We start from the raw sequence: 22,764 nt of genomic DNA on the forward strand, positions 1-22,764 counted from the left end.
GCTGAGAAAAAAACACCCCATCTCTCATCAATTGACTTTTTTTCATCTGAACTTAACAGTAAGCATTAGAATTACCAGCTTCTTTGATATGTATGTTGGTAAGATGACTGTCAGGAGGTTCAGAGAACGCTGCTAAGCCGTGAAGCCTAAAAAACTCACTTAAATGAGAAATTGAACCATTTGAAGCTTAAGATGTTAATAGAAATGAAGAGAGAGGAGGAAATCGTAAGTATAACTATTAAGTAAAAAAATACATGTTTATTTGAAAATCAGAAAAGACTCAATTCCTGCCTCTTAAGTTATATAATTTTGAACTTTAAGATCAACTAACAAAAACATTCCATTGCTTGGACACACACAAACAAAACTACACAGATTCATTAACTGCCTATTTTCTGTCAACTTTGTACATAAAAGAACTTTAAAGAGAATCCATCTCAGGTTGTAGGATTTGGATTACAATACTGCTTAGTATCTGCCCTCAAGGATAATGAGATATAATAGATCACAGGGATACTTCTAAATATGTAGAGAATCTCGAATTCTCATTTAGCCAGTGGTTTTATTTTACCAAATCTTTTATCAGAGTTGATAATCATCTAAATTGTTTTATTGGAGTTTTGTTTTTCACTTAATCCTTTTGGGGCCAGTGCTAAAAAATAGTGAGGCATTAAAAGAGATAAAAAGCAGGATGTAAATGACCAGTTTTTTACTATAATCCTTGTAGTTATTTTTAATTGATGATCTCAGAAAGGAGATAAAGGGCCTCCATTACGCTTATGCTCAGAGACCAATAGTTCTCAAAGTAGTGAGTCTTTTAAAGAAAAATCACTCTTGATAAAGCTGCTTCTCCAAGGAAACCTCTTTCCTCTTGGAAAAGGCAAAAGCTTTCAAGTTGTCCCTGCTGCTCTGGAAAGCATCCTGTGAGATTAGAACTAGGGAGGTTGGCTACACTTGCGCTCCCAGCTCTGCAAAGCTGCGGTTTACCTGTTTACTGGTGGCCAATAAAGCTCCCTCTGTTGCAGAAGCAGAGTATGGGCAGCCGCAGCCAGGCTTCTTCCCTCCCCTGATATGGGGCTCCCTCCTCTGCGACTCACTGCGATTCCCCTTAAGACCTGGGGGATAAGAAACGTTATTGTGGGCTGTGTGCTGGGAGACAGTGTTGTTCAAGCTTTGCTGGCCTGGTTTGTGGTTTTGTATTCAGCTTGGTGATTGTGTGTGTATCTTCTCATCACTTAGGTGAGTTTTCTTCTTCTGAAAATGAGTCTTTGGAGTAGTTGTTGAAGAATATCCATGAAATGGAGAGCCAGATATCCACAAACCATATGACTCCCTCGATTAGACCCTGGATTGGGTTCACTACCATTGATTTGCACATGGATCTCCATATATAAAATCAGATGTTAATCTCTACCATTGCTTCCTTGCTGTTTGCTTTAGATCAGAGTTCTCCAAAGTTTATTAATCATGTACTTACCCTATCAGTAAAAAAAGTTTTAAGTGCACAATACGGATATTTATACTGTTTATGCTATTGTATATAAATATGTCATATATAACACAAAACTATATAGTTATTTGTAAGTAAAATTCATGTACTCTTACACCAATGTATTATATGCATTTTAAGATACACAGAATACATGTTTGAAAAGAATTGAAAAGTCAAATATAAGTGAAAGCTCTCGTATTTTCTTCCCATGCCTGTGAAGTGTCCACTACACCCACTGCAGTAGGGACAAAGTGTCCCTACTTTGAAGTGTGGTGTTTCCAAGATTTAAATGCATGTAAAAGCACTTTGGCATTGTAAAGTGCTTTGCCAGTGTGAATTTCTTTTTTACCGTTGTCGTGATAGTCCCTGTTTGCAAACACTGCTCTCCAGCCAGTCCCGTAAGAGCAGCAGAGAGGGACCTTAGATTATTAGACAGAAGCATATGGAGCTTGTGGGAGAGCCTTTGTTGCTTCTCAAAGTTCCTTAAGGTCCTGCTTTGACATGCTAAGTCTAAGCTTAATGGCCAGAGAAATATGTCTTCTAGAACTCCAGGAACCATATTTTAATAATTACCAAGAGTGCCCCTTACAAGCCCTTTTTATTTGCTGGGCACTGTGCTGAGTGCTTTTGTCATAGTGAAAAACTAGTATATCTCTAAAAGGTGTTGCCCAGCACGAACAGGACAGGAGCATGGATGTCTAAGGTGTTTGGTCACTGGGGACACTTAGTTTGAAGAAGCAGAGACTGTGGGAAAGTTATATTTGCACGACTGAAGCGTTGTGCTAAGAGAGACAAAGTTCCAGAAGACAGAAATTACATCTGCAGGTAGGTATTTCAAGGAAATTGATTCGACTTCGTTTGAGAGAGAACTGTCCAACAGCTAGAGCTCTTCTATATAGGAGTTTCCCAGGGAGAAATAACTTCCTGTCCCCAGATTCAGAGATAGCATCCATCTGAAAGGTTGTAGAAGGAATTCTTACATCAGGGCAGAGATCAGACTCGTTGGCACTGAGTTCCCTTTGACTTGGTAAGATGTTACTGTTCTTTGAGTTGGGGGGTTAGGTGGAGCTCCTTACTGTAATCACTTACATTTACTCCATAGTGAAGGCCTCTGCCACCGCCTTCAAATACTTGTCTACACCTCTGTTGCACTGATGCCATCCTTCCCAGCTTATGACTGTTTCAAACTAAGATTTATTTGAAAAATTACAGAGAGCATAAGTAAAAATTTCCCCATGGGGTAGGCAGGCAGACAGCAGACGGTATTTGGTGAATCCTGTTAATGATGGGACCTGGAAGAAGGTGGCACTGGTCAGTCTGTGGTCAGGCTTGTGGTTCAGAAGAGATTGGCTGGTGTTGCTGCCATTGTGCTGAGCATGGGCCTAGAGTCAGGACTGCCTTTATCACTAGACACCTGCACAGGCTACTGCTGAGTCTCCCTTCATGGGGAAGCTTGTGGTTCACTGGCTGGCGGGGATGGGCATGGGTCCGGGTCCACTGGGTGGGAATATTATTCTTCCTTGGGTGTCCAGAGTCATTCCTAGGCCTGTAGTACAGTGCTTCCGGGCCTATGCTGGATGGGTCATGCTTCATGGCAACATTGATTTTATGTTTATTTGTGAAGGGACAGAATATGAGATTACCAAATAAAATATAATTTCAAGTATTATTAATGAAAGAATATATTACATTCACCTTTAATGAGATCCTCATGTTGCAAAATGATTCCATGTAATGAATCCCAGGAAATCAATGAAAAGTTTAATTACAGTTGTGGCAGTGCCGTATGAGAATATTGCTTTGGTCAATTTTACTTGTACAATTTATCAATCCTCTCTGCCTTTCTCTTTCTTTAAATTAATTGCTTCGATGAAGTAAGTATAAATACATTCTTTGTTAGCTTTTGATATTTTTTAGAAATGTGTTACAAAATTCAAATTTCCTCCTCTACAATAATAATAATATTATAATAATAGCCCCTATCATTTTTTTTATGTGTATTACCACTTACAATTTGTATATTTTAAAATTTGGCAGTATTTGCATTTTTTAAATGTAGTCATTGTTTTATTTTACTAAAACATTGTCCTTTTCCCTTTGTCAGTTTTTCAAAAGGCACTTTCTATCTCTTCTCAACTTATCAGTTGACCCGTTAGTCAGAAATTTGATGTGCTTTCTGTATTGTTCATCACTCAGTCAAGCTCTAAGATGAATAAAAAGAAAACAACATACTTTCTCCTCTGAATTAATGGTTTTACTTTCGTGTAACTACATACCCTTTTTGATTTTAAACAAAGTAAATTGTCTTTTTATAGCATTTTTATTTTGACAGTCTGGTGATTATGGTGCTATCTTGTCCACTGTGGTGGTAATTGATTTTTTAAATTTGTTTGTAAAGCACAACACAAAATGTTGGTCTGGATATTTAGAGATATCCAAAGGAGTTCTTTATTTTGGTGACTCTTGATTTTACTAATTATGTATTAGTAATTATGTATTGAGTAATTATAATATATAATTATATATATTAAGTATATATATAACGTATAAATATAATATAAATATAATATATAAATATAATGTAATATATAAATATAATTAGTAATTATGTATTGAGAAAGTTATTGTGGATTTCCTATGCTCTTTTAGTTACCATAGTTGTTTATAAGCAGCCTACATTTGTATTAAGGTTCAAGGCCTTAAAATAGAATCAAGAATTATTTTGACTGATTTACTCTATCGACAAAAGAAGTTTACTTATTTCGTTTTGAGAGGGAAACCCCTGCGGTTTCTTTTCCCTCAAATTCTCCTGGTGACGCCATCAATCTTTCTTCGTGGGTGGTGGCATTCTTCTGATACAACTGAGAAGTAGCCTGGGTGTGAAGGATTTTTTGTCTAGTCCTGGGTTGTCACTACACACAGGGCATATGTGAGGCATTGCCTAACCCATCTGGAGAGTTGCAGGGTTGTGCAGAACAAGATAACTCTCATTCTAGAAGGCCAGCCTGCCTATGAGGCTTTGCAGTTTATGGGCTGGTGATCCTAAAGAATGAAAAAGCCTCTTCAGAGAAGGGTGCTGTTTGAGTATGCTAAAAGGAGTTTTGTTGTTTGCTCTAAAAATGGTGCTTCTCTTGATGATCATTAAATATGATCAGGTGTGGTTAAATGAACCATTACAGGAGAGGCTGTTCTTTCCATGTTGCACATGGGTAAAATGTCCTTTTATATGCACCTGCAACTACTGTTTTCAAAGCCTGGAATCACTATGGCATTTTCTTTGTCACATAAGTTGTTATAAAAGTTTCTTCTAGGATGTTTTCTTTGAAATAAATAGTCTTTTTTTTTTTCTTTTTTGAGGAAGATTAGCCCTGAGCTAACCTCTACCACCAATCCTCCTCTTTTTTGCTGAGGAAGATTGGCCCTGAGCTATCGCCTGTGCCCATCTTGCTCTATTTTATATGTGGGATGCCTGCCACAGCATGGCTTGATAAGTGGTGCTAGGTCTGCGCCTGGGATCCAAACCCTGGGCTGCTGAAGTAGAGTGTGCAAACTTAACCCCTGCGCCACTGGGCAGGCCCCATAAGTATTCTGTCTTTGATTGCTGGCCCTGTGTCCATGTGGTTTTTTGCTGCTGCTGGCTGTACTTATATGAAATTGTGTTCTGACCTATAGTGCTGTATGTAGGCCAGTGCAGGCTGTGCCCCGGAGCAGAGGAGAGGGGCGCGAGGAAGGCCTCCGCGGTGGGAGAGCCGTGAGCGAGCTAGAGAGGGGCGCGAGGAAGGCCTCCGCGGTGGGAGAGCCGTGAGCGAGCTAGAGGGGCATGAGGCGCGCTTCTATGGAGGGGAAAGTGCGTGTTTGTATTTCAAGTGCAGTGTCAGAGTGATAGCATCTGGCTACATTTTAAAAATATCGTTCTAGAGAAGAACAGGGTGGCAGTGAGGAGACCAGTTAGGGAGGAGGCCCTTGCAGTTGTCCGGGCAAGATAATGGCTTGGACTAGATCAAGGTTTCTTAACCTCAGCAGTATTGACATTTTGGGCCAGAAAATTCTTCAGTATGCGGGTCTGTCATGTGCACCATAGAATGTTTAGAAGCATCCCTGGCCTCTCTCCACTAGAGGACAGCAATGTCTGCCCCCTCCAGTTCAGACAAACAAAAATGTCTACCGGCTTTGCCAAATGTCCCATGGGGCACAGAACCACGCCTGGTTGAGAGCCGTTGGACTGGTGGTGATAGAGATGGGTTTGAAATGCGTTGTGGAGGTAGAACAGACAGTACTTGGCAATAGATGAGAGGTAGAGAGGGTGAGAAAGGAGAGACTCCTAGATGGTTGGCTTAAAAATCTAGGCAGATGGTGTCACACATACGTTAGACTCTTGACATTGGTCTTTTTTGCCCTGTGCCTGTTCTTGGAATTATCCAGCCACTTGTAGTGTTACCCATCCCACCATCCTCCTCTTTTTCTTACATCCCATCCTGAGGGTCCAGCTGAAATGCCATCTTCTTGAAGCCTTCCCTGATTAAGCCACAAGTGCTGACCCTTTTTCCAGTGAACTCCTACAGCCCTGTGTCAGTACCACTCTTAGACACTTTCTGACCCTGTCAGCTTCTGTGAACCCCCAGAGAAGAAAGACCAGGCCCTACAGAAAAGGTGCAGCCTGGGGGATGCTTGAATTGCATGGCCTTGCCCTGCACCTTGCCTCTTTGTTCCTGTTGGTGGCTTCAGGATTATCGTCTCCTTCCAGTCATCGTCTAATCATCTTCTGGCCCCCAGGACCATCGTCTGTAACGGGGAGTCCCTCCACACAAGTTGCCTGGAGCTTGTCACAGAATTGGTACCCTTATTGTTTGATGCCTTGTATTATAGTTATTAATGTATGTCTCTCATCGCCTTGTCAAATAAATTCCCTGAGAGCAGGAATGAGACCTTATATACCTTTATCCCATATAATGCCTAATGCCTAGCGTAGTAACGATCATGAATTAGGTATTCAGTAAATGTTTGTTGAATGAATAAGTAAATGATTGAATCTGAAATACCAACCTTAATTTTTACTCGAGTATAATGGAGTTAAATCTATAATGAACATATGTAATTTGTATAATCAGAAAATTTTTTTGCTTTTCTTTTTTTTCTTTTTTGCTGAGGAAGATTTGCCCTGAGCTAACATCTGTGCCAGTCTTCCTCTATTTTGTATGTGGGTCACCACCACAACATGGCCACCAATGAGTGGTTAGTTCCACATCTGCGAACTGAACCTGGGCTATTGAAGTGGAGCATGCTGAACTTAACCACTAGGCCATGGGGCCTGCTCCTTGATTTTTTTAATGAAAGATCAGCCTGTAGTCTGTGTTATTAATGTAATCAATTGGCGTATGTGGGAGATGGCTTGTTTTTGGCTTTTATGGTCTGGAGCCTGCGTTGGTCATGTGATATCTGCTCTGTTTCTGTATTGCAGCTCTTGTCGTCAGCACCACCTCAGCTGGGTTTGCGCTAGCTCCGGGACCTTTCGACTGGCCCTGTTTCCTGCTTACTTTGCTCGGGACAGGCCTTGCGTCCTGTGCTGCCAACTCCATCAATCAGGTCAGTCTGTCACCTTTAAGCTGGGTCATGATATCATTACTTGTTCCTGGACTGTGGTACTAATGCATTTACAAAAACCTTCCAGAATCGTATATCTAGATGGAGAGGTGCCATGAACTTGTAACACTGTCTGTCCTCTAGAAGCCTGCGGGCTGCATAACCAGTTTGTCTTTGCTTTGGAGTGAATGGTTTTCAGATCTGTTCAGGTGAGGGAGCAATAGAGAGTCGGCTTCAAGTGCCCAGGATTCCCTGGGTTAGGGCCATCAGACTTTCTGCTCTTAGCCACGTCAGGTACCTTACCTTGAGCGTATTGTTATTTTGTGTTATTCTTTCTTTGGTTTGATTTGTTTGCATTTTAAGCCACCACTATACAAAACGATGTATTTTAAACAAACATATCTATTTTTTTAATCAATAATTTAGCATTCAGTAAACTTGGTATATGGAATTAGAATTTATAAAAAATTAATTAGCTTTTTATTTTGGGGGGAAGATTTGCCCTGAGCTAACATCTGCTGCCAATCCCCCTCTTTTTGCTGAAGAAAATTTGCCCTGAGCTAACATCTCTGCCCGTCTTCCTCTATTTTATATGTGGGTCTCCTGCCACAGCATGGCGTGATAAGTGATGTGTAGGTCCACAATTGGGATCTGAACCAGCGAACCCCAGGCCGCCTAAGCAGAATGTGCAGACTTTACCACTGTGCCACCGGGCTGGCCCAAAGCCTTTATTTTTAATGCATCTTCCCCCAGCCTCTATTACTTTAAACATCAAAATAATTTTCTAAAATAGTTTTTCCCCCTGCCTGGTCGTTGTGGTATGCCCCAACATTGTGGCTTTTTCCTAAGATAGTATAGTGAAAAAGTCTTGACTAAAACCTAAGGAAAGTCGTTTTCATCACCAGAACACCCAAGAGGAGTTGGCACAGTTTTAAAACAGGAATTCAAGTTACCAGCAGGAAAACAGTTTGGCTGAGAGGATGTATCAGCTGGTAGTCTGCAAAATATGAGAATTTTAATTCGATAATGCCTAAAATCCTTGTGTTTTTACAATGCATTATCAGCTATTTAGAGAAGGATCAATCTATTTCCAATAAAGTTTATTTTTTTTATTTTTAATGACAGACATTCTTACAGTGAGATTCAAAGTCAGTCCTACTGCGTTACCCAAAGTATTCTCCCCTCTGTAAACCACGATGCCGTCTCTTCCAAGTCGCTCCTTCCTTTTGCTACCCGCCTGTGTTTCTTGGCTAAGAGAATAATCATGATTTCACAATGAATGTTTTTAATGAAAATTTGAATAAAAAGCAATATAAGCAAAATGGATTTATCTGGCTATTTTGGGTCTATTTTTCAAAATTTTTTTTAAATTATTACTTTTATTTAGTTATAAATCTAGGTCATAAGATTAAGCCAGAAACGCATTCGAGTTTTCAGGATTCTTTTATAAACTGAAGAGCTGCATTTATTCTTGAGATATGAAGTGCTGTCTCCTGTTTAAATTACATAGATTTAAGTAAAAAATTTAAAATAAAAGTATGGAGATTCAGGAAAAAACCCCAAAAACAACAGCAACAACAAACTAATACACTTCAAACGGTTCAGAAATCCCAAAATACTATAAAAGGTAATACAGAGTCACCTTGAGTTGGAACCTCCTGCAGCCCTAAAAAAGGTGGTTCAAAAATTTATCAAGGAAAAAACAAAAACCTGTCATAGCAAGAAAGTATCTGGAGGGGAAAACAAATGGACTGATTTACATTTAGACAGAAATTTACAGAAGCTGAACATAGCCCGCAGTTTAGAAACTTTGGAAGCGCTGAGTTTAGATGGCTCTTTTCCTTCCTAGTCTGCAGGAAGTCTGTTTGCTGTAGGGCCGAGTTAGGTTCTGTTGATTTTAAGCTCCTGAGGAAAACCACAGACTGCACAATGGGATTCCTTCTGGTCCTGACGAATGGCAGTGTCTGCCTCTTCGGTTCCTGTTTCCTTCCTAGGTTGGTCTCTGGGCCTGTTGTGCATCTCACTCCCACGGCTCTGCTGTGCCTCCTTTGCAGCACTTTCACGTTCCCCCTCCGCATGTCACTCACGCCCCACAGGCTCTTCAGTGTGGTGCGTGACTTCGGCCCTTAATCGGTGCTCGTTGGGCCCATGAATAGTTTCTTCTTCTATTCATCATATTGCTTCTTTCCACTTGTCTCAGGCTCTAATTTCATTTGGAAGCATTATAATACTTAAAAATCTTAATGATACCCATCGTTGTAGAATTCCACTGTTGTTATGGTATTGATCGGCTTCCCAAATTGCAATATTTTCTAAATAACACGTTGGAAATATCTTAGGTCTAGTGTTGTGAGGCAGTCTCATGAGATTAAAATATAGGAATATGAGACGATTATCATTAGTGTTTTTAATTAGTATAGGCAGAACAAAGAGCACCAGGCAACAAGGTTGCCTAGTTTAACTGAGTTTTTGAATAGTAGGTAGATAAAGAAATAGTCCTTAGCAAAAAAGAACGGCTCACTGCTTTTTGTAGGGAGCCGGTGTTCAACTTAAAGAGTGTATATATATATATGACTGGTATGCATAAAATTTCTTCAGCCTCTAACAGAGTTCTATGGGAGGAAAAATTTCCTTCTCTCCATGTTTATAAAAGAATTCAAATAACATTTCATATTTTTTAAGACTTTCTTTTAGCTGTTATTAATTTAGTTCTGAATGTTTCTTCTTTGTACTCTGCTTCTGTGATCTCTGTGTGAAAGTAGGAAAAATAACGCTTTGGAAAACAATTCTTACATTTGTTTTAAGGAGAGAAAATAAGATTCAGCTTCTGATTCATGAAGTGGTGACTAGTGCATTAAGTGGTATATATGAGAAACTGCTAACGTTAAAATGTAAAAGGAATTACATCCATGTTTTATAAAATATACACATGGTTCATTCGAAACCATAGTGTGGCTTTAAAGCGAGTATGCCTTCAGAGGATGAAAGCAATCCATAAAGTGTTTTTAATTTAGCAACTGAAAGATAAAATGTTATAGATGGCTCTGACAGATCGAAGCTTGAAAAACAAAGTGACTAAAAGTGGAAAGCTGAATAAATTCAAGTAGAATGAATGAAGATAGGAATTATCAGAATATTATCATGGTAATTATTCTGAGTATTTGACATAATGGATACTGTTAAATTAAACTGTATTTGGGATTCTTTTACTTATGTTACATATACGTTGATTTTTTTAATAGAGGTTAAGAGTGTATGTCCATAAATATATTTCCACAGGATAAATTTTGATGGCAACGTAATGTTCCCTTTTGTGGATGTGCCACAACTTTCCTAATCAGTTCTCTGTTGTTGCAACTGTTTGCTTCTATAGGTAGCACTGCGTACGTCTCTAATTGTTTTTAAAGGACAGAATACTGGAAGTGAAATTGCTGGGAGGAAGTACCAGCCAAAGCATGTATGAAACTGGTTTAACTTGGAGTATATGATCTTAACAAAAGAATTAACTTCTAACATTCATACAGTCTATTAGAGCATACAAAGCATATTTACATAAATTAGTACTTAAATTTGCGGTAGGTGGCATTTTTATTTCTATTTGTAAAACATTTTGTAAAACATTGAATTACTCTTTTTAAAAGCAAAATTTTAAAAAATTATGCAAACTATTTTCATTGAAGATCAGTGAGAAAATATACGTAAGTGAAAAATAACAATTTTTATTTTATGTTTCCCTTGTGCCAGGCACTGTCCTATATGTTAGAATTATAGCAGAGGGGCCGGCCCCGCAGCCGAGAGGTTAAGTTCGCAAGCTCCGCTGCGGTGGCCCAGGGTTTCGCTGGTTCAGATCCTGGGCGTGGACACGGCACCGCTCATCAGGCCACATTGAGGCAGCATCCCATATGCCACAACTAGAAGGACCTGCAGCTAAGATATACAACTATGTACCAGGGGGGATTTGGGGAGATAAAGCAGAAAAAAAAGAAAAAGGAATTATAGCAGAGAACAAACAAAAATGCCTGCCCTCATAGTGCTTATATCTCGCCACTTAAATAGGTCCACTTCGTAACATTTGATTTATATTATTATAGACTTTTCACACACACACACCCCTTCAGATATATATTAATTTCTCACAGAAATGATTTATATAATGCAGAGAGTTTCTGTGTATTTTTCGTATAATAGTATATCATGAACATGCTTCCCTGTCGGTATTTGCTATAGCATGATTTTAAGAGTTGTATAGAAATATCCCGTTAGTCATTTAATCACTTTCTCCTTTGACATTTTAGGATTTCCAGTCTTTTGCCCACATGAATAATACGGAGCTGAAATTCTTGTAGCTAAATCTTTGAATATGTCCTTAACTATTTCTTTAGATGGATTCTTAAAATTGTGTGATTGTGTTAAAAGATAAGTAGTTTTCAAAATAAAAAGTTAAAAAAAAAAACATGCATTTTGGGGCCAGCCCAGTGGCGCAGCACTTAAGTTCGCAGGTTCCACTTCAGCGGCCCGGGGTTCGCCTGTTTGGATCCTGGGTGCAGACCTATGTACCACTTATCAGGCCTTGCTGTGGCAGGCTTCCCACATATAAAGTAGAGGCAGATGGGCACAGATGTGAGCTCAAGGCTAATCTTCCTCAAGAAAAAAAAAAAAAGCATTTTAAGTACAGCTAAATTTTTTCCCAGAAAGTCTTTGTTTTAAATTACCTTATACTTCATTTGGCAACGTGGGAAAGTACTCATCACCAACACTGCGTGTTAGAAAATGCTGGGTTTATAGGTGACCTTAGATGTGTCGTTTTAGTTCAAGTTGTTTTGATTACGTAGGAGTTAGAGTTGTTTTTTGTTTGGGGACACTTTTTTAATACTTATGTGCCATTTGTGTTTGCCACTGAGTTTTGCCCATTTTGCTGTTGAGCTCTTGCCTTTGTCTAGGAGGTCTTGATGTATGTAGATTGGATCATTAACTCTTTGTCATGTATGTTTCAAATATTGTCTACAGTTTTTTTTTAAGTGCACTTTTCATACGTTTATGCAGTCAAATCTTTTAGTTTTTAATACAAGGTGTCTCAACCTTGGCACTCTTTTGGGCAGTTAGGGCTGGATAACTTTGTTGTGGGGGGCTGTTCTGTGCATTGTGGGGTTTTCCCAGCATCCCTGATCTTTACCTGCTGAATACTGTTAGCATCCCTCCTCCTAGTGTGACAGCTGAAAATGTCTTCGGACACTGCCAAACGTTCCCTGGGGCCCAAAATAGCCCCCAGGTGAGAACCACTACTTTCATAATTTCTACTTTTGATTTCACTCTGAGATCTTTACCCAAGATCCTGGCTACAATTTCTCCCCCAGGCAATCTCTGGCTCACCTTTCTTCTTGTGTAGCTACCCATTAATAGCTGGGGTGAGCATATGTCCTGGCTTATTCTTGTGTTCCTGGTGTAATTATTAATAATGCCCCTTTTTACTCTCAAGTGTTCGGTTTGAACAAGAAATTATATGGTCTCTCTATGCATAGCCTACCTATGCCTTCAGTCTTTCACTGTAAATGAGATGTGGTGAAAATATCTTTGTATCAAAAGAATTGGGCTTGGGTTCTGGCTTTTCTACTCACAAGTGTATTGACTGGACAAGTAGGGGTTGTCTGGCTGCAGCCCAGGGCACCTGGCTTGCCTCACCTTCACCATCTCTGTAGCTGCATGTAGGATCTGCTGTCATGCCTAATTGTGATGTTGAGTGAGCACGCACATATGCGTGCACGCACACAGAAATAAGACCGTAGTGAATGTTGTCTTCCATTATTAGTCTGCTATTGGTAAGTTGTCAAGAATTATTTTATACATATACTGTTTTCAGGGGTTTTTTGGTGAGGAAGATTGGCCCTGGGCTAACATCTGTTGGCAATCTTCTTTCTTTTCCCTCCTCCCCAAAGCCCCAGTACGTAGTTGTATATCCTAGTTGTAAGTTACTCTGGTTCTTCTTTGTGGGATGCTGCCACAGCATGGCCTGATGAGCGGTGCTAGGTCTGCGCCCAGGATCCGGTCCTGCAAACCCTGGGCCACTGAAGCAGAACACATGAACTTAACCACTCGGCCACAGGGCTGGCCCCTCAAGAATTTTGATGACTTCTGTTGTGTTGGATTTCTTTAATTTTTACAGTATCCTTCACAGCTGGTCTTCTCATTACTGCAGTTGTTCCTGATTTCCAAGGCAGCTGGCTCTGTGTAAGGGTAGCCTGATGATTAGAAATGTCTTCCTCATATTGAGCCAAAGTCTGCCTCCTTATAACTCCAACCTATTGGTCATAGTTCTGCTCTCTGGCAAAACTCAGTGTTCCTCCTTCTTCCCTGTGACGGTACTTCCAATATGTCAGTTTCTAACTATGGTTAATAGGCACTTGCAGTACTGGAATATAATTATTCATTTGTTTCTCTTCCCTCAAGAACTCCTAACTCCTTGAGACCAATGATTATGACTGACTTATCTTGTACATTCATCACCTCTTTCCAGAAGCATATAGCAGGCCAGTAGGGTGAAATTCCAAAGGAAGTCATATTGGGAATAAAGGAGTGTGTATGGGGGAAGGGAGGAAGTAGCAAGAAGTGTTAATAATAACGACAATCATAACTAACACATATTTCCCACTTGCTATGTGCCAAGTAGTGTTCTAAGCATTTTATGTACATTAGCTCATTTGTTTAAGTCTAGGTTCATGGGATTTCAAAAAATGGCTCTTTTGAAACATCAAATGCATGATGAATGAATTCATAACGTAGATTTAGCTCTAAGAAGAACCATTGATGTTTCAGAGACTTTATTTTGGAGAAAATTACAAGAAAGGCATGAAACATAAGTAGAGTTTCAGATCTGAGAGGCAAGTTCTAATTAGAAAGGTAACGCTGATAAGGGTGTGTTCTCTTTGGGATCCAGTGCATCTGTGGGTGTTGAAGAAGTTTTGTGAAAGGAAATGAAAGAGATCAAGAGGTGTGAATAAAGTAGAGTCAAGAAGAGATGTGTTTTTTGTTTTATACTGACAGTACTTGAGAGACTTTTCATGGCTGAAATAAGGTAAAAAGGAAGGGCTTTGGATAAAGAGCTCTGAATTATAGGATGGGTAGGGCAAAAGAAAATTCATAGCCTTTTAAACTCTGAAAGGAGAAACAGATAAAGATTTTTCTGTTTTCACAGTGAGTATGAGATTAATATCTAATGCATCTTTCTCCATTTTCCCTTTCTCTCCTGTTTCTTTTGTTTTGGCCGTGCTGTCTTCCTTGAGCACTAGGAATTGACTTTCATCTTCCATGTTGAACAAAAGTGGTTGTTAAACTTAGTGTCGTATTCTAGGAGAATAAGGCTGATGTTAGTGAACACCAGTGATGTGATTTATTCAACATCATATGTGTAAGAAAAATCAATATGAGAAATATATTTTTCTTCTGAATGTTGTGATTTGTTTGATGTTTTAACTGGTGGGCAACTTGCATTCATTCGGTGGCCTCCAAAGGCTGTAATTTGTGGCTTATTCAGATGATTCAGATCAGCTACTGCACTAGATCGTTTGCATAAGAGTCTTTGAATAGCATGTGGGAAAGAGTCTCCAACTCAATGTGTTTTTTATAGAAGGAAAGTGATGAGCCTTACTGAACAACGTCAGGAAGAAAGCACATTTTAAATGCAGTCTCTTTTTCTGAATTTATATAACCCCAAATAGTTCCTAAATTACATTTGATTCCCCTCTTCAGAACGATCCATCCAAGTAGAGTGAGTTTGGCATTGGTATTCATAACCAAAATAACTCTAGGGGGAGTTCTGCCAGCAAATGCAGAGATGATGATAATTTGAACATATATTTGTAGATAGTGTTTTATAATTTACATGCCACATTAACTGCTCATTGTTTTACTTGCTTCTTACAACAACTCCGTGAGGTGGCGTTATTCCAGTGTTGTAGAAGAATCAGATGAAGCTTAGTGATGTCGTTGATCACACACCTGACGATAGTCAAATTGAGAGCAGAATCTGTGGAGCAGTTCACTGCTTTTCCCTTTCAGCTGCAATGACCTAGTCCAGTCACCACCTAGGAACAGGGCTCTTCCCATTAATATGAGTCTGCCTTCCACCAGGTTAACTGCTGATGTCCTTGCTACTAAGTGCTAGAGGTTGAAGGTCCCATAGTGGGCCTGGTAATATATGTTATCTCTAATGAGATTGGGACGATTTAAAGCACTTGTGCCCTCTACAAGCTTAAATGCTTGATTAATGTTAGCTGTTTTTATTGTTATTAATATAAAAGTTTGGTCTCTTTTTGGTCCACATCCTCCACACTTTCAGAATCTTGTTATCTTCTAGTTATCTCTGATTAGGATCTTAATATATAGAATGGGAAGGGAAAAGATGTTCATTGTCCTTAGTATACTAAGAGACTTGGGTATACTTGCAAACTATAATATATATGTGTATGTATGAATATACATATATATTTATTCCAAGTGTGTATATACCTCTGTGTGAATTTTTCATATTTGAATATGTGGTGACTTAGCCTCAGCATTACTATTAGTTCTCTCCCATTTCATAGGCGTTGTGGAATTGTGTAGTCAGTTCAGGTAAATCTAAGAAATATTGGTGAGAAAGGCTGATAAATCAAAAAAGCAGATATTTAATTGAGACGCAATGGAAGTGATACCAGTATGGATTTTTTGAGTTACGATTCTTGGCTTGTGTCTCTGGGTAGCATGTTGTGACTAAACCTGGTTTGGGTGACTCAGAGACTTGCCTCCTTCCTAGACGTCTCCCTTTCATTCCAACATAGCAGAAGTCAAGTTAAGTTTCCTCCCAAATTATTGCTTTGTTTTCTTTTTTCTTTCTTTTCAAGTCTTCAGTTATGGTTTGCCTTTCCTGATAGTGTGCTCTTCTGAATCCCATTAGCTTGTTCTTTCTCTGCTGTGAGCCGCAGACTCCCCTCCCTGTTTTCTAGGTTGGGTTGACTCTTGGTTGACTGATGACTGATGGACTCTGGTGTAAAAACTGACTGTGGCTGATCCCTGGGAGACTATATGTTTCCTTATCATACTCACTCTTTGCCGTAGTGACAAACTGCGTTTAAGGTCTAATACATAAAAATGTTGATGCTTTGATATTTATACTTTAAAATTAGTTATTTGATGATTCTGAATTCCATACTGAGCTCCTAGACACTTGAAAGGAATAGGAATAGGAACTGGGGTCCCAAGGAGGGACAGTGGAACAGAGGTGTTATACCTGTGCTGCTTTAACCCAGACCAACTTCTGAGAATTCTTTGTCTCCTGCTATTTCTGACTAGTAAGGGAGCTCCACACTGCTTCAGGCAAACTATTAGACCTTTAAAATTTGTGTGTAAGTGATTAAGTAAATCCTAAAACTCACATTTTCATGACCACCCAGTCCTGTCTTATCGATTTTCTAAGAAGTTTTAGAAGATATTGTTTGGCAAGAAGGGGAAATTACTTTACCTGTGTGATTAATCTTAGGGAAAATTTCTCTCTGGCATTTCCTTCAGATCCTATGCCAGATTTCTCCCGGAAGCAGTGATCACAGGGGCAACAAAGAAATTCTAAAGGATTTGAATGATGGAATGTAGAGATAGGATGAAACAAAAGAGAAAATTTGGTAGTTAATAAGATTTATGTATACTTGTAATCTAGAGTATCCTTATACCTTAAAATATGCTGTGTAGCCGTAAAGTGCTAAGATAATGTACAGTTTAAGCTGTTATTCCAACTGAGGTTTCTTTAGTACCAGAAGATATTTACCTGCTGGCTTATAATAAAGAAAACTACCACTGAAATAAAAGTCTAATGTAATGTCCTAACATTTTTATTAGTACATCTGAGTAAAATTATGATTATTCTGGTGTTGCTTTTAGTAATATGGTCGATGATCTAGAAAGTGCCATTGTTTATATTGCTGTCATTAGGTGAACTGAATAAGAAGGATTAGACAGAGCTCTGTATGGTTTCCTTAAACAGCGAGCTGAAGACCTGTGGATAAAGATCCCTCCCCTACAGGCACTGCTATCATCTCTTAGTTGACAATGTTGAGGATTAAATATAACATCGGCCCTTGAATATAAAAATATCTTAAGACCAGATTCTCAGTTCTTCTAAAAATCTTCAGGGATTTGTAAATTAGGATATTAGTAAAGAGCGCTATCTACTCAGCCTGGATTCCCTCCATGGTTTTCACTTACTCTTGAGTGAATGAATGACGGGCAAAATAGCTTATTTAAATAAGCATGTGGTTTCCCTTGAACAATTAGGCAGTCCCCTAATTCAAAGTCTAATATGTTTTCCCACAAGAAGGAAAATAGTCCATTTTCAACAGATAGATATTCAGCAATCCCAAATACCTCTGTCTTTGGTAAAGTCAGGTTATATAAAAAAGTGCCCCCTTCATAAGTACCCTGTGAACATTCAGCCTTTAAGACTGCTTTAATGCCTTTGAAAGACAGGAAAATGTGACTGAACTAGTTCTCACTTGCACAGAATTTTATTTGTTCTGCTTAGTTCAAGTTAAAATTATTGAGGCGGGAGGAGGCTGTTGAAATCTCCTTGATGTTCACCTGCCTTTTGGAAAGTAATTCTGATTGCTTAGAACCAGAAAGCAGGATGTTATTAGGTAGTAGAAAGTGTGGTAGTAGAAAGCTGTGGGTGGCCTTTTCTTGAAAGTTATTTTCAGAAAGGATTTTAGACATTTATTGATTACTTTTGCTAGTGATAAAAAGATTGGTCCCTACTCTGAGCAGCTCCCAGTCTGGTAGAGAAGACAGGCGTGAAAATAAGTACAATAAAACAATAAAATATGTTGGTGCTGTGGTAGAATATAGGCAATGCCTCAGGTGTACAAAGGAAGCTATAAGAAGTGGCCATTTATACCTGTGAGGATCAGGAAAGCTTCACAGAGAAGTGACCAGAGTATCAGAAGGTTGGATGGGTGTATGCCAGGTAAATGCATGTGAGGGGAACTTTCTAGGCAGAGAGAACATCATGAGTAAAGACACAGAGATTTGAAATGTCCTGCACAGGAGACCATTCAGGGACCTGCAGACATGGCAGTGCAGCAGAAGCACAAGGCACAAGGTGAGGAAGATACTGTGAGAGATTTGGCTAAAGAATTTATCCAGGGCAGGTCATCAAGGGCCTTGCATGCCTTGCTAAAGCATCCAGACTTACCCTGTAGGTGCCAGGCAACCACTGGTGGGTTTTAATAAGGCCGTAACACAATTAGTGGCTTTCTGTTACTCTAAGGATAGAAAAGAAAATCCTAACTCTGACGTCTGGACTCTGCATGGTCTCTTTCTACTTCAGCCTCATCTCCTTCCACTGACCACGTCGTAGATCATAGGGTCTGCCTGGATCTCAGCTAAAGTGTCATCTACTTAGCAAATATTTTCTAAGCACCTGTTATATGCCAGTCACTGTGCTGGGTGCTGGGCATCCGGACAGGTCACTTTTCTTGTGGAATTTAATTGGAATAGCAAGAGATGGGCAGTAAATATATTAACAAGAAAGAATTGGGCAGGGACTAGTACTGTTATGAAAATAAAACCAGACAATGCAACAGCACCAGGTCCTCATGGGCTTCCTGCCCCCTGCCCCCCAACCTGGTCAGCTCTTCTTCTTATGTCACACCACACAACTTTCCTTCATGGTGCTTTTCATGATTCGTAAGTATACATTTGGGTTCTTGTTTGACTGTAAGCTTAGCAAGGGCAGGGACGCTATCTATTTATCCATAAATCAGGGCCTGCCACAGGGAGCCCCTCAGAGAGGCCAGTGAGGCCTAGTGGTTGAGCACAGGCTCAGGCATCAGACTACCTGAGTGCAGGTACTGTGTCTGGCACTTATTAGCCCTGTGACTTTGGGCAGGTGACTTCTCTCATCAGATGAGGTTGTTGAGAAAATTAAATGATATATTTTGTTCCTAGAAAAGGGCCTGGTACTTGTAAGCATACAGTTAATGTTAATTATTACTACTATTTGTTAATTAAAATTTATTGAATGAGGAAAGGAGATGGGGAGATTTGCTTTCTATAAAAATTAGTTTAGCCATTCTGTGGAGCAAAGCTTGAGGACAGAACAATTCGGATAACAAATAAAGTAGTTATGATCAGGAGAGACCGAAGGTGCATTATTGGGAGAGATTTTGAGCTGAAAGGACTTGGTTGTTAATTAGATGTTGTAGTGAAAAAAAGAAAGGAGAATAAAATAGCTTGTAGACTTCTGATTTGGTTGGTTGGATGGATAGAGTGCCATCCACTGAGGAAGGGAATACAGAAGAAGGAGCAAGTCTTGGTGAAGAAATAATAATTCTGTTTGGCTTTTTGGGGTGTTTTGTGAGTTTGCTCTGCTTTTGGTACTTGTGTGTGGAGATGAATAGGGCCATCATTGAATCTCAGGAGATTTTGGCAGGAGGTGGGAAAAGAGATATGAGTCAAATAGAGTGAAACTTATGGCAGAGGAGCCGGAATAGATCAACTTAGAAGAAAACCTAAAGTCCTTACCTCTAGATGCTCTGGCCTCAGCCTCTGCTGTTCTCTCTCTGGCACCCTTACTCCCTCCACTCCAGCCATGCAGGCTTCCTTGCTGTTCCCCAACCCATCAAGACTCTCCTATGTGAGAATCTTGGCAGTTCCTGTTCCCTCTGCCTTCTCATAGATAGCCACATGGCTTCATTCAAATCTGCACCTCCTCGGAGATGGCAGGCACACCTACACTCTTTGCACTCCTATCCCTCTCCTTTGACGTATTTTCTTTGTTCTTTGTCTGTTTCCCTCCCTGGAATGTCAGCTCCATGAGGGGCAGAGACTTGGGTTTATCTATTATTCTTTCCCCAGTATGTAGAAAATGGTCTACATACTACATGGTAGGAGCTCAACAAATGAACGAGTGAGTAAGTGAATAAGGAATGGTGCTTATTGTTTAGTGGGATTAATAAGCATCAGTTAAAAAGTTACACAGATAAATCTAAAATTACAACTGTGGTAAAGAGTAAGACATTTGGGGACCCCTAACCTGCTCATGCTGGGTGGAAGACCAAACTGGAAACCTGGGCTTGGCCTCGCTGCTCACCTTGGTCTCCCTATATATTGCTTTCTGGGATGAGGAAGGAATTCCCTGGGGACAGATCTAGCTGTGTGCCCCCAACCCCCCTTAAGCTACTTAGTTCCTGGGACTGTAAGTGCATTTGTAGGGAACGGTCTTGCTGGGAAGTGATTTTAGACCAGCCTTAGAAATGAGATTTTTTTTTTTTTTTAAGCTCCCTGGTCACAAGGAGCTCATCTCCATTACCCACAGTGACTTCCATTTTCAGAGGCACATCTCTCAGGTTTCTTCTGTCCATGTTTTACTTGCTGTTCTAGAGCTGTGTGGTGGCCTTGATGAACTGGGAGAGTGAGCGCCCTGGCCAAGGGGAGCAGCTGCTGTGACTGGCCTAGATGAATGCAGGCCCTGAGTTGCTAGAACCTCTGATTTTTCCATACAACCTAGATATTTGGATTTTCGTGTGAAATCTCCTGAATTTTAGATGTTAAATGTTGGCTCAATTTTTTGAAAGTCTGTACATACCAAACAAAACCTGACAGTGGGTTGAATTTGCCTTGAGGGACTCCCCACCCCCAGTTCTGGCCTTTGAAATAGGATATATAATTTATATATCATCATTTACCAAAACTCTAAAAACAGAAGAAGAAAAGAAAGATCTTCCTTCTAAAAATAGAGGTCTTCACAACTAAATAGTGGAATGTAGTTTCCTCTCCTTATTTTCATCATGCTGAGAAAAATGGAGCACAAAATACCTCAGTAGCTTAGCTAGAATCAAGCTGTGGGCACTGAATCTTAGCTTGTAGATTAAGCGGCCAGCTTTCATGGACATATGTGTCTTCTCGAGCTGTACCATAGACAAGCTCATTATTTTTTAAACAAAAAACGAGGGGGATGGTGCTGCTTTAGCATCCAAAAGGTAGAGTCAAAGAAGGTCAACTAAAAATTGCTTCAAGAAACACCTGGAAATTTCAAATGTGTTTACAATTATTTCTCCTGTGATGGCATTGTGTTTCAGAAAGTGCCATTAATTGTAATAGAGCAGCACACAGCTCTTTGTGAAATTTAAGTCCATTGAATATCAGCACCTTCAAAGACAATAAAAATTCCAGCCTGCATTTATCTATTCCCCTGTGAGGAGTTACCACAATGTATATTGTATCATTCCATGTGAAATTCTTTGCCTTAATCGTCTCTCGTTTATTTGCAGTTGTCTCGGGTCAGTTTTCCATTTTGCAGTTGTCAAACAGCTGTCAAATTAAAAGACCAGATCCTAAAGTTAATTTTCATTTCGTGCCATTCCATATTAGTACATTTCTTGGCTTAAGTATTTAAAGAGTTATCCACATTTCTTAATCATCCTTTCCCTCATTAGCCAATTTTTTCCCACATATGTCCACACACACATTAAGTATGATACTCTAAATATCTTTATTACTTTCTAAGCATGGTTTTAAAAAATTCTCATGAACTTTTAAAAAAAATAACTTGAATTAGACAGCTGATTAATTCCACTGTTCTTTTTGCAAGAAGAGAATATCAAATTAGTTTAAAATTGCTATCCTTATTTTCATTGTCATGCTTACTTTTATCCTTCCTTTTATCATTTCTATCAAGTTGAAATCCAAGTAGTAATTGAATGTAGAATTCTTAATTTGCTTTCTAAATGTCTGTACAGAATAGTGTTATAGTAAAGAATTCAGCATTCATTTTTAATAATTCATTGATCAAAGAAATATTTCCAGATATACCATTGATGATTTACTACAAAGTATCTCAAGCTACCAGCAGGTGACATTAGTGCTGTAATCTTCTGTAAAAGAGGTGTTGAAAGATAAACTGGGGGCTGGCCCAGTGGCGTAGTGGTTAAGTTCAGTGCACTCTGCTTTGGCAGCCTGGGATTTGTGGGTTTGTGTCCCAGGTGCGGACCTACATGCTGCTCATGAAGCCATGCTGTGGCGGCATCCCACATAGAAAATAAGGGAAGACTGGCACAGATGTTAGCTCAGGGACAATCTTCCTCACCAAAAGAAAAAAGATAAAATGAGACATCTTAAAATTTTTAAGAGTTTATTTGAGCAAAACATCATTCAAATTGGGCAGTGCCAAACTGGATGTGGTTAGGAGCACCTCTACCAGCAGGATCCAGGGGAAAGACTATTTTAGAGAAGAGGCAGAAGCAAGGCAAGGGAATTATTTGATTGGCTATAGCTTAAGCAGGTACCTTATTTGGGAAAGTCTCCTTGGCTGTTTGTGTCGGTTGTCCTTAGGTTTTGATTTCTTAACCTTGAGGCATTTACAGGCTTGGGTTATGGTGTGCTTACGTGGGCTGCCAAGGCATTAGCGCCCCCTCGGTCTAATGGCCTCCTTGTTAAACAGAGGTCTACTCTTAGGTGTTAGGTGCGTACTTGAGAGTTAAGTGATTTGGTGAAAGAACTACAGTCATATGCGTATGTTGAATTCTTAGTTATTAGAAAACACCTAAAATGGATATTCTTAAGTTTGGTCCTTAGAGATTAATATGTGTTAGCACAAAAACATTCCCTTATTAGTTATATTTAACCTTCTGCCCTAAGGTCATTTTAGTCAGTGTTTGTTCAGTACTTGTTTT

General features: G+C 39.5%; 1 protein-coding gene across 2 annotated transcripts in view; it reads left to right on the forward strand.

Moving 5' to 3' along the window:
- Positions 1–22,764, forward strand: part of COX10 (cytochrome c oxidase assembly factor heme A:farnesyltransferase COX10) — a 127,940-nt gene that overhangs the window by 22,049 nt on the left and 83,127 nt on the right. For both annotated transcript variants that reach the window (XM_008541982.2, XM_070561138.1), the window contains exon 4: positions 6,951–7,075. In XM_008541982.2, the coding sequence (XP_008540204.1) occupies positions 6,951–7,075 (125 nt within the window). The remainder of the gene's footprint in view (positions 1–6,950; positions 7,076–22,764) is intronic.

Source organism: Equus przewalskii, chromosome 10 (assembly GCF_037783145.1).
Source record: "Equus przewalskii isolate Varuska chromosome 10, EquPr2, whole genome shotgun sequence".
Taxonomy (NCBI): Eukaryota; Metazoa; Chordata; class Mammalia; order Perissodactyla; family Equidae; genus Equus; species Equus przewalskii.